Genomic DNA, 12,596 nt, shown 5'->3' on the forward strand with positions numbered 1-12,596 from the left:
AAACCAATAATCTCAAAGTACTCATATTTACACACAATGATTCATAAAAATAATCAACCATAAAATTCACTCTACCAGTTTGAAAAAGTGCTGCTGCCCACTCCTCACAACGGAGATGGAGCAAGATAAAAACAAAGAATACAGCCTTATAAGAGTATTATAAGACATGGGTTCAAGTCCTAACCAACCCATCTCTCATGACTGTCCCAAAATAGGCAAATTATATATTAGCTCTTGAGTTTGTTTCACACAGGTAAAATGGGGGACAACCATACCTTGCTTACAGTAATGATCAAAGACAGAAGAGATAACTAAGTAATAAAGAAGACTATATAAAAAATTTATCATCACTGAACTAAGTAGTTAAAAATATTGTTAATTTCAAATGGACATTTATAGTCAAGTTAAAATTCAGAAATAAAATTCAATGCAATATAATTATTATATTGCCTTTTATTTCAGATGAGCAAGAATGAATAAAACATATTCGTCTGGCCGGGCGCGGGGGCTCACACCTGTAATCCCAGCACTTTGGGAGGCCGAGGCGGGCGGATCACGAGGTCAGGAGATCGAGACCATCCTGGCTAACACAGTGAAACCCCATGTCTACTAAAAATACAAAAAATTAGCTGGGTGTGGTAGCAGGTGCCTGTAGTCCCAGCTACTCGGAAGGCTGAGGCAGGAGGATTGCGTGAACCTGGGAGATGGAGCTTGCAGTGAGCCGAGATAGTGCCACTGCACTCCAGCCTGGGTGACAGAGGGAGACTCTGTCTCAAAAAAAAAAAAAAAAATTGTCTTTGTTATCTTTGTTAGAACCGAACACTGACCTACAAATTTATTTTGAAATACAAGACTTGCGAGTAAATCTTAGTCCAGCAGAAAAACAAATTCCTTTCCCTTTTCCATCTTAATAGAAACAATCACCTCACTAACGCACACTGGCTATTTGCAGACTATGTATTAATTACTTGGATGTAATCTATAAACTTCTTAAATACCTAAGTCCTATCAGTGAGTAAAATTCAAAGTAAAAACTAAACAAATGTCAAATGCAACTTATAATGCAAGTCGGATACAGGATATTGGACTCACTTCTGCGACAGCTAGCTTCTCATTTGCTCCTCTCAAATCTTGAGTCATTGTATTGATAATCTGTTCTTGCTTTTGAGTCGTGGCAGTGAGTTTCTGATTTCTCTCATGAAGTGATGTTATTTCTCGACGATATCCTTCAACGTTATCTTGCAGCATTTCATAACTGGTATGAAAAAAGTAATTCTATAAGTAACCGAAATGATATCCTAGCTTAATTCCTTGAAGAAATTTCACAATAGCTTAACCCATTTCCCCAACTGCCCTGAGAATATTGTCTCTAATCCTAATGTAACATCATATATATTTCTGTTACATTGAGTTCTCTTTAGAAATAACTCCAGGAACAGTTTTTATATTTTATTTTCACACTGAAAACCTGTCACATTTGTCTTAACCTCAAACAGCATGCTTATGTAAAATTAAATGAGCACTGGCAACAAGTTGCACTTTTTTTTTCTAAATGGGAAAGGGGTTAATTTTATGATTCATGAAAAAGTGGCTTGTGTAATAAGGTAAAACCTTCATTCTTTTTTCCCAAATCCAAATGTAGTAGTCCAAGTTTTAAATAAACAAAGTATTTCATGCTAAATAACTTCCTAATTTTTTTTAAAAAACATCAATTATATTTAAAATAATGTCAATACAATATTGATAACACCAGACACCCACTACAATGCAGTATGCAAATTAAGATATTACACAAGGTTAGTGATGGATTTTTGCTAATCCTTTTTTCTTCTATAACCCTCAGTTTTATTTTCTTATGTGCTTGACAGCTTAGATAATGGCTGGCCAGAGCTAACACCACAAAAAAAGAAGGGCTTTAATTGGGGTTGCTGAACTATTAGATATATAGGGGTAACTATTAGATATATAGGATATATATATCTGCAATATATCCTGTCTGCTATAAAACAGAAATGGTTTTATCACGTACTAAAAAAAAAAAATGCTGTCCTAACAAACTAAACAAACAAGTATTCAATGAATCTAATCACAAATAACCATGAAATATTTATTATTACTTCTTTGGATGTGACCAAGAAAATTAATTCTCCTAAAACTACGTGGCACTCGCTTCTCTTCTACCTAGAACAGAAAAGGTGGAATAAAATTTGCTCCCATTTCTCTCATTGTCTGGTGCATTTATAAAAGAATTAAGTCCTACTGAAACAGGTCCTTCAATCTTAGGAAGGGAAACTACCAACATTCCTCACATGAATTTCAACTTATTTCTATTTTATTTTATTTTTTTGGGACAGATTCTCACTCTCTTGCCCAGACTGTAGTGCAGTGGCCCGATCTCGGCTCACCGCAACCTCCGCCTCCTGGGCTCAAATGATTCTCCTGCCTCAGCCTCCTGAGTAGCTGAGATTACAAGCATGCACCACTGCCGCTCAGCTAATTTTTGTATTTTTAGTAGAGACGGGGTTTCACCATATTGGCCAGGCTGGTCTTGAATTCCTGAGACAAATGATCCCCCTTCTTCGGCCTCCCAAAGTGTTGGGATTACAGGCATGCGCTGCCACGCCAGGCCTCAACTTATTAAACAAGCTAAACCCTTAGCACTGCCCAGAGAATCAATATGAAAAAAATGAATTACCAGAGGTTCTCATTCTAGAAGACGATTCACAAAAAAAGTAACGCTATTGCAAATTAGCTCTTGAATTTAAATGATTTGAATTGTAAAGCATACAATTTAGACTTAATTAATTTGAAACAAAAGAAAACTTACCGTTTCGAAGCAAAATCTAGCTGGGTAGAAATTTTGGTATTTTGTGATCGCAAATCTGTAACTTGTTCTTGAAGTTTCTCAAGCTGCTCATTTTGTATTTTTTCATTTTCTGCTTTTTCTTTTTTGTAGTTCTCAAAAATTTCCTGCAACTAAATATTGGAGATTATGAGAAGGTAACACTGTGTTCTCTAAAAACCTAACCCAGGGCAAAGGTGTGATCTTTACCTGTTTAAGGGCAGCCTTAGCCTCTATAGCCTCTGTTGATTCAATAACAGGTACTGGAGCAGGAGTGGAAACAGTCTGTGATGTACTTGGACGTTTTGGAGTTGATGCAAGAGAAATATCATCTAAGCTTGAAGCTTCAGGAAAGTAAAAAGACTAATAAAATGCTTTGTTGGCGTTCATGGATCAGTTTTAATCTAACAATTCTTTGCAAATACACTATTACCAAATAAACAAGCTACACTTATTGAAATGAAATAATAAAATTATAGGAGTTTTTAAATAAGGAATCCACTAAACAATGTATTAAGATTTTTTGATGATTATTAGAAATAACTCAGTATTTATGGGTTAAAACATAATCCACATTTATGTTTTATTAAAACATATTATCTGCTTTGGTCATCAAAACATAATCAAAATAAATACTGTAATTCATTGATTCTGAGATGCACCTTTTTCAACAATAGAAAGCATTTCTTCTTAGTAATACACAAAATAATGGTATGTTTTACAGTTCATGGAATGTTATAAGCAATCATACATGGTAGTCAAATTTGAACCTACCATCATTAGAGTAGCTATTGCTTATGTTGCAAAATTAATCCCTTAATGTACATTTCTAAATTATTCCTTTAAATAACTTTATAAAAACCTACCATGTAATGGAATGGCAACTCCTGTTGTTTGGGACAATAAAATACGGTACATATCACGCTGACGAACTATGGAATCAACAAGCTGCATTTGATGCTGTCGTGATTTGCGGAGTTGTTCTAGTTCAGTGAGGGCACTCTCAAGTTTGAGCTGAAGCTCAGTGATTCTGTAGAAAAAGTCGGCCTATTTCACAGGACTGAACTGAGAGTTAGCTGATTTTAATTTCCACTGTAATTAACCAAGCATCTTTGCCTGCCATTAAGCATACCATTTTCGTCTCTCTCATCCTTTTTTTGATGCTGAGTATTTTATGAACTACTTTTTAAATCCCTACCACACAGGACTCAGGTATTTATACTTACCAATGCAATCTGAAAAATTTGTTTGTAAAAATTAAATCAGTTCCACTCACTCCAAACTCTAGTCTTCTTGCTTTCTTAGCCATTCTTCCTCTTCTAGCATTATACATGTGTTTTGAAAAAATCTCTGATTAATTCTTATCTAGGTTCTCCATGAAGCTGGTCTGCTCCCTGAAATCTAGGACAGGTCCTTCATCTCTATGCTCCCACAGATAGGCACTAACCACATTGAATGGAAATTGTCTACTTGCCTATCGTATTATCTATTTATTACATCTGTCTCACCCATAACCTGAGGTCCTGGAGTAGAAATTTTTTGTCTGGTATTGTTGCTCAATTCTTTCCTCTCTATATCACTATATCCCAAGTATCTAGCACTGTTAGGGACACATAGGAGATTTTTTTTGCTGGCAACAGGGTCTTACTCTGTCGACCCACTTAGAGTGCAGTGCATGACCATGCTTCACTGCAGCCTAAACCTCCTGGGCTCAAGTGATCCTCCCACCTCAGCCTGCCACCTGAATAGCTGGGACTATAGACATGTGCCACCACACCCAGCTAATTTTTTACTTTTTTTGGAGAAACAGGGTCTCACTATGTTGTCCAGGCTGGTCTCGACCTCCTGGGTTCAAATGATACCACATTCAGGCCTCCCAAAACGTTGGGATTACAGGCATGAGACACTGAGCCTAGCTGAAGTTTTCATAAATGTTTGCTCAACAAGCTGAGGTATTCGACTGCTTACTTGGATGAAGTTGTTTCTTGTTCTTCTCTTTCTCTGGTTTCCCCAAGCTCTCTAAGGGCCACTAACAGACGTTGATTTTGTTGTTGAAGCTCTTCAATATTTCTGTAAGATACTAGATGCTGTGATATTACCTCAGATGAACTACTTATATCAGCAGAGCTTACTTCCTCATCACGAATTACGTGGTTACCCCTTGCTTCTTCAAGTTCCATCAAAAGCACTCTAATCTAAAAACAAAGTTTTAATATGTTATAAAATAGTATTAGTTTCAATTCTGGAAAAGTTTAGAATGAAAGTTTTCAAATTAAAACATTACTTATAAAACCTTCAACTTGTATTGCCTCAAATTATCTTTAAAAACAAAGCATCCTTAGATATTAAAATCTAAACAATCAAATTTGAATAGAATAAAGTTACTTTTAAGTATATATTGAAGGATATTTATTAAAAAGTAGCCAAATTACAATTCCCAAAACATGGCTCCATTTTTGTAAAACAATGATCAAATAAAACCCACAGAGATATAAACATCTATTTTTTGTGTGTGTGCTTTTGTATATATAATAGGGAAGAGCATGAAAAATGGACATTTAAACAAAAAGCATATATATAATGTCATTCATGTGAAATTTTTACATTTGTGCGTTGTGTGGATATACACACACACACACAAATTAGGGCAAAATATATGAATGAGACGTTAAATTTATTGATTTGCTTTTTAAAAAAGTGTCAGAGCAATGCATACAGTCCAATTTTATTTCAGTAAAGTCAAATAATTCTTACATATATTTATATATGCTCATGTATATACATATACAGAGAAGGATGTGAAAAAAATATACAACAGTCTGTTAGCTACACTTTGGGACTTTGGAGGGTAGAGGGGTAGAAATTGGAGAAAGCTTTTATTTATCTTTGAATTATTTATTCATTTATTACAACCAACACATATAATTTAAAAATTTATCAAACATTTGAAAAAAGGGAGGGGCTATGAAAAGAAACAATAACGCTACAATTCTGCTTGAGTACTATTCCTAATTAATTAGAATTTCATACGTGGTAGTTCTATCTTAGATACCTTCAGATTCAAAGATTAATGGGCAGTCAGGATTTTAAAAGTAAGAAAACAAACAAAACAAATTCTAACCTGTTGTGAAAGATCTTTTATTTGTATTTCCATTCTTTGATTATCTCTCTCCAGTACAGATGACTGCTTGTTGGCTTTATCAGTGTCCTCCTGCAATCGCTGAATCTCCTTTAAAATGTAAATTCAAGTTAAAATTTTGTACTTCCTTCTAGGATTCATACAAATAATCAAGACATGTAATACTCAAATACCACCAGTAATCAACTCATACACTAAATAAAATTCTATACCATATTGTAGCCACTAAAAAAGAAGTTCTGTATAAATTTGAACACATTATTTTTTTATTCAGACAATAACAAGCTTTAGGTAAAACCCTCACTTTCAACAGAGAGAAAAATTCAAGGAAGATCTAATTGGACCCAAGGGCTCTCTTGCAAACTACACTGCTAGTAAAAAAAAAAAAAAAGTCAATTATTCCTAGTCAGGCGGGACTGCTAGACTTCATTTGATGAAGAAGGAAAAAACCAGTTGATATAATAAAGTACTTGGATTTAAGCTGACTTCTAAATTATAACAGCAACAGAGATTTAATTTTGAAATAGGGATATAATTTATTTATATTCTTTTCCAACAAAAGGAAAACAATTTATCAGTTTAGAAGAGTAGATATAAATTCATTTAACTGAATTTCCTCCATAAAACTTCTTAAAGAAATCTTTACATTTCCCTCAGTAGTTAATAATTGTACCGTAAAGCAAAACATTCAGAGTATAACCTCTTTTTCAATCAATATCTCTTAAAAAGAGAAAAAATCTTTATGAATTTCATTAACACTTTTAATAAGCAAAGGAGCTATAACAAAATAATGTATACAGAGACATGCCAAATTGTGAAATGGTATAAAAAAGGAGTTCTACTTATGGTCAAACAATATTATTATTTTTAGGCAGGCTATTACAACTGTCTGATAAAGAATGATTACGCAAAATAGGAGAGTTTTATTACACACAGATTATCTGAATTTGAAGAGCAGTCTTAGGAGATTTGGCTATTATTCTCTAGTTGAGAATCCTAAGGAAAACATATCAAATGCATTAAAAAAAGGTTAAAATGCTTTCATAATTTTATATAAAAATTGTGAAATAAATAAAAATTGCTAAATAAAGGTAGAACGTTTTGTGATTAGTAGTGTTTAATAATGTAGTGAGAAGTTTCAAAGTGTATTTACTGAAAATCATATTTAGATTTTTCTGACTCAATTACCTTAAGAAAAAAATACCTAGTAAATCATTTCTCATTTGTATTGTTACCACAGCTAAATTTTAGGAATGGAACCAACCTTCATAGCTTGTTCAAGCTTAACAGATAAACTTGCTACAGCTTTCTGGGCACGTTCATATTCCTCACGTTGGCGTTTCAAAATTGGTGCTTTGGCTTCCACTTCTTTCACTATTTCATCTAGGTACTTATTAATTCTTTTGTTTTCTAGTTTCTCCAAAAGCAACTGATCCTGAGTTTCCACATAAGCATTATAGAGCTGAAAGTAGACGAGGGGTTGTTTCAAATCTAACCACAACAACACAAATATTTAGTCTACCTAGTTTTATAATAAACATTCTTTAACACTAACACAAAACAGCAATATTTATTATATGTTAGTTACACAAAACTAGGAACTAAAGAAAGTATTTCCTAGAATGATCCATTAATTTTAAGATGATTTTAAAAATAAGTTTTGGGAGAATTAAATTTCAAAGAGATTTGTATACCTTTGCCGAAGAAAAATAATTTAACAACATTTCATACCATTCTTACCTCAGTTAGTTTCATCCCAGGTTTCACTATCTTAGCTACAGCTGCTGCAGTAGGAGACATGGCTGCAAGTTCTTCTTCAGACAATATGGCTCCTGTGCCAACAAATATACATCTAGTATAATTTTGTAAAATTCCAAACTAAAAGTCATTAATAATTATTTCAAGATAAGTGACATGTACGGTACATTATATAGTGATTCCTATAAAAATTTTAAATATATGACATCAAAAAGTCATGTAACACATCTAATTCTAAAAATCACACAATAACCTGGGAATTTACAAGACTGTGTGTGATCAAATGGTATTTATATACTTGATTCTATAAAGATACAGAGTATTAATTTTAAAACAAATTCTATTAATATAACTTGATGGAGTTTCCTACATCACAGCATGACAAATACTATTAATCAAATTAAATGACTTTTATGTAGGAAAGCTGTAGTATTTCAAGTCACTAACAAGCATCTATTAGGCATACCTTTACGTTTTGTGGCAGAAAGAAGGTCATTTACATTCTCTAATTCCTTCTCCAATTTCCCTATTTTCTCGAGCATTTCTTTTTCCATTTGATCTTTGGATTGCTCCACCTCTAGAAGATGATCTTGTATTGCTTTGTTGGCTAAAAAACAATTTTAAAGACCAAATATTCAAACATACAGTTAAAATTTTAGTTTACAAAATGCAATAGATCAGTCACTTCTCTCCTGAGCAGATAATATTAAATTTCTAGAGAGGCTTCAGCTGACAGTATCTATTGAAAGTTCTTGCTCTACTTTTAATTTTGTAATTGTCTTGGCCTGGTGTTTCTCCTTTTGATGTCTCTTACCCACAATGAAAATAAGGAAACCCAAAGGGTAAAAAGTGGTTCTAGGCATATCTTTGATTTCGATTTTGATCTTTAATCCTAAGCAAAGGAAATTATTGGAAAAGACCATAAATATTGTACACTGAAAAAAGCAAAAATTTGAGGAAATAAAAGACTTTACAAAATGCAAATGATAACTTAAAGAGGATGTCTTATTTATAAACCAAGAGTACTCAAACATACTTAATCAGAGTAAATGTTTCAAAAAAGAAAACTTTCTGATTAGAAATCAGGAAATTATACAAGATTATTAGATGAAAAACGAACAAAACCCCCTGCTGTCTGTATTTTCAAAAATACATAAACTTACTTTTGCTTAAGATATAACTCCAAATTTCCTAATCCAAAATTCTTTCTTCTGTACCTAATTTCATCCCAAATAAAGTCTAACACTTAAATCCAATAATCTATACAAAACAAGGGTAAAAAGAAAAAAGACTATAATAACAAAAATAATGTTCCCATAATCGAAAACACTTACCTTCACCAGCTTCTTTCAAAAGTTTGTGTAGTTCATCCACTGCCCGGGTTAGTTCATTGCTCTTTGCTTCTGAGTCATCAGCAGCACTCTAAAAGTTAATTTTAAAAAGTTACCTAACAGTCAACAATGCAACATTTAGATACTAACATGTGTGGTGGGATATTTACCTTGTACAAGTTAGAAAGTTTTATGTGTGCATTTAACTCATTGTGGAATTTCTCTTCCATACTGGCCTGTTGTTCCTTGGCCTGAAAAAATATAGCCCAATTATAGCAGTCTACTTTGAACTAAATTTAGAATGCTTATCAAATGACAAGATGAAAAATTCCATTTTTGTAAAGTCAGAGCTAAATCGAAAACACTCAAATTCAAATCGGTCTTCATGACAAAGATAAATTATGGATAAAATATTACTGATATTTTAAATTCAAAGTAAAATAATTAAACAAAAAAATTAACCCATACTCATTTTTTACATAGTATTTTCGATATAACATATAATTGCTATTTCTGATTCTATTTTAGCCTAGCTACAGCATATGGAAGTAGTACTCTCACTGCTTTATGGACTCAAGGACAGATTAAAACATGACATCATTTTGTGAAATAACAGCTTCATAAGTTCTTTAATATTTTGTAAAAAAGACTTTTTAATGGTCATATATACCTCTTTTAATTTGGTCAACAGATCCTCCACATGCTTTTGAAGATGTTCATTTGATGTTTTTAAGCCATTCATTTGTTCTTCCAGTCTAGAAACCTAAAAACAAAACATAGAGCAGAGTTAAAGGATGTCATATCAATTGAAATTACTCTGACATGAGGTTTATGCTGCTAAGGAAAAGCTGAGTAACTCCCCGTCCCCACCTGAAAAAGCAATTCAAATGTGCATATTTAAGAAAACTAAGAATAACTGCTCACAGAACAATGTTTAGATTTAGCTCACAAAAACTTATCACCACTTCTTAAACAAACACATATTTTAGGAAAGATACATCAAAACACAGTAGATACTATCCAGATTCAACAATGAATCTTAAATTTTTTATGCAAATGCAATTGGTTGATTTCCTATGCCAAATGCTAATGCATTATTCACATTTAACCACTAATCTTACAACTAATCAGGTACACAATACTGAATACATATTTAATAAACTAACACACAAATGTAAGTTATACTCAACATGAAGAAAAACAATTTTACTAACTTACCTCCTCTTTTTTATTTTCAAGATTACATTTAAGCTCTAGAATCTCATTCCCTTTTTCTCTTCCAAGGGCCAGAAGTTCATCAGTTTTGGTTTTCAACTCTGTATTCAGCCATGTATTCTGACTATGCAGCAATTCCTTTTCTTGCTCCAAGCGTTTTTCTCGATACTAAAGAAATCCAAGAAAATAACATCTACAGTTAAAGAAGATATACGATTATTCAAAAGATTTTGTCTGTAGCTAAGGGACACAAGCAGAATTTTATTTCAAAACAGAAATTAAGTATTTGCATAGATCCTTAACTAGAAAACATTAAGAACTGTAACAAACGTAAATTTCAAACAAGCAAAACAGTTGAAATAGAATTGTCCTAATGCTTAATTTTCTGACATTAAAAACAAAACAAAATGCAGCTTTTAATTACTTTATTGCCTGTATTTGAAATTTAATTTAGGTGAGTTTTAATCAAAAGCTACAGTTTATGCATTAGGAATCATCTGTTACTTGCCTTAACAGAAACATCAGAAGCTTGAAGTTCATCCAATTTTAACTGAAGTTCACCCTTTGTTGTATTGCTTTCTTTAAGTTTTTCATTTAGACGTTTAACATCCTCTAGAATGGTGAAAAGAGAATTAAAAAATAATGACTAATTAACACTCAGGGGAACCAAATATCAAAAATATATTTCTAGGAATATAAATCTTTAATACAAAGTATGCACAGCTGGCCCTTGAATAACAGAGTATGGAACTGTGCAGATTCACTTCCACTCATATTTTCTTCAATAAATATATTGGACCTTTTTCCCAAAAACTTACAACAATTTGAAAACCTCAGAGACCACAGACCAATCCAGGCAGCCCAGAAATGGAAACAAACTAAGAAAAAGCTACTGTAAGTGCATAAAATATATGTAGATATTAGTGTATTTTATCTTTACTACCATTAAGATATGCACAAATCTATGAAACAAACTTAAAAATTTTATCGAAAGTTATACCAACAGTACACAACCTCATTTGTAATCAACAGAAATATAAACAAATGTACAGATGCTTTATTAAACCATAACTGCATAAACTGTAATACATACTATATTACTGTAATACTTTCATAGCCACCTCCTGATACTCCTGCAGTAAGCGCAAGTGTTTTGAGTATCTGTATGGAATGCTGTGTGACTCTTAACGTGAGCAGTTTCTCTCTAGTAAATTGCATAATGCAGAAAACAGTAATCTTTTGAAGTTTTTGCATATTTGTCATTGTGTTTAGTGCAATACCATAAACCTTGAAACCTTTTGAAGTTTTTGCATATTTGTCATTGTGTTTAGTGCAATACCATAAACCTTGAAATCTTTTGAAGTTTTTGCATATTTGTCATCATGTTTAGTGCAATACCATAAACCTTGAATAACAACACGGGTTCCATAAGAAGTGCCACAAGTGATGCTGGAAGTGCTTCTAAGAAGCAGAGAAATGTCATGACAATATTTTAAAGAGTTGAATTGCTTGATATGTACCATAGATTGAGGACTGCAGCTATGGTTACCCACCATTTCAAGACGAATGAATCCAGTATAAAGACCGTTGTTTTTTTGAAAAAAAAAAAAAAAGGGAGAAAATTCATAAAGCCATCACTGCAGCTACTCCAGCAAGCATAAAAAAGTGCATTTCTGCAAAATACCTTCCTATCTCGTATTGAAAATGCAGCTTTTATGGGGTGCAGGATTGCTATCACATACCTATAGACTCTAATATGATTCGAGGTAAAACAATTATTATATGACAATTTAAAGCAAAAGGAAGGTGACAGATCTAAAGCTGGAGATTTTAATGCCGGCAAAGGATGGTTTGATAATTTTAGAAAGAGGTTTGACTTAAAGAAAAGTCAAGAAAACAGAAGCAGCACGTTCTGTCAACCAAGAAACAGCAGATGCTGTTAAGAAAATCATTGAGAAAGGTTATATCCCTGCACCAGGTTTTTAATGCAGATGGAAGTGTCCTATTCTGGAAAAAAAAATGCCACGAAAGATATTTATTAGTAAGAAAGAGAAGGGAGTACCAGGATTAGGGCAGGAAGGGATAGGCTAACTCTACCACATTGCGCAAATGCAGTCAGGTTTATGATAAGGACTGCCCTTATTTATAAAGCTGTTAACCCCAGGGCCCAAAGGAAAAAGATAAAAACCAGCTGCCTGTCTTTTGGTTACACAAGAAGAAGACCTGGACAGTGAGAGACGCCTTTCTCTGAACTGGTTCCACTCATGCTTTGTCCCTGAAGTCAGAAAGTACCTTGCCTTTTTTTTTTTTT

At 33.0% G+C, this 12,596-nt stretch overlaps 1 protein-coding gene across 2 annotated transcripts in view; it reads right to left on the reverse strand.

Annotated features, from left to right (window-relative positions):
* The window catches only part of TPR (translocated promoter region, nuclear basket protein), a 62,401-nt gene that overhangs the window by 38,564 nt on the left and 11,241 nt on the right, over window positions 1-12,596 (reverse strand). For both annotated transcript variants that reach the window (XR_012430695.1, XM_005540244.4), the window contains exons 5-18: window positions 10,794-10,897; window positions 10,289-10,453; window positions 9,741-9,833; window positions 9,241-9,321; window positions 9,074-9,161; window positions 8,206-8,346; window positions 7,722-7,813; window positions 7,246-7,443; window positions 5,964-6,071; window positions 4,811-5,037; window positions 3,709-3,872; window positions 3,053-3,186; window positions 2,828-2,976; window positions 1,093-1,255 (exon numbers count right to left, since the gene is read on the reverse strand). Coding sequence is in view for 1 of the 2 variants with exons in the window: in XM_005540244.4 (XP_005540301.3) it covers window positions 1,093-1,255; window positions 2,828-2,976; window positions 3,053-3,186; window positions 3,709-3,872; window positions 4,811-5,037; window positions 5,964-6,071; window positions 7,246-7,443; window positions 7,722-7,813; window positions 8,206-8,346; window positions 9,074-9,161; window positions 9,241-9,321; window positions 9,741-9,833; window positions 10,289-10,453; window positions 10,794-10,897 (1,907 nt within the window). In the remaining variant the exon portion in view is untranslated. The remainder of the gene's footprint in view (window positions 1-1,092; window positions 1,256-2,827; window positions 2,977-3,052; window positions 3,187-3,708; window positions 3,873-4,810; window positions 5,038-5,963; window positions 6,072-7,245; window positions 7,444-7,721; window positions 7,814-8,205; window positions 8,347-9,073; window positions 9,162-9,240; window positions 9,322-9,740; window positions 9,834-10,288; window positions 10,454-10,793; window positions 10,898-12,596) is intronic.

This window comes from Macaca fascicularis, chromosome 1 (assembly GCF_037993035.2).
Source record: "Macaca fascicularis isolate 582-1 chromosome 1, T2T-MFA8v1.1".
NCBI classification, from domain to species: Eukaryota; Metazoa; Chordata; class Mammalia; order Primates; family Cercopithecidae; genus Macaca; species Macaca fascicularis.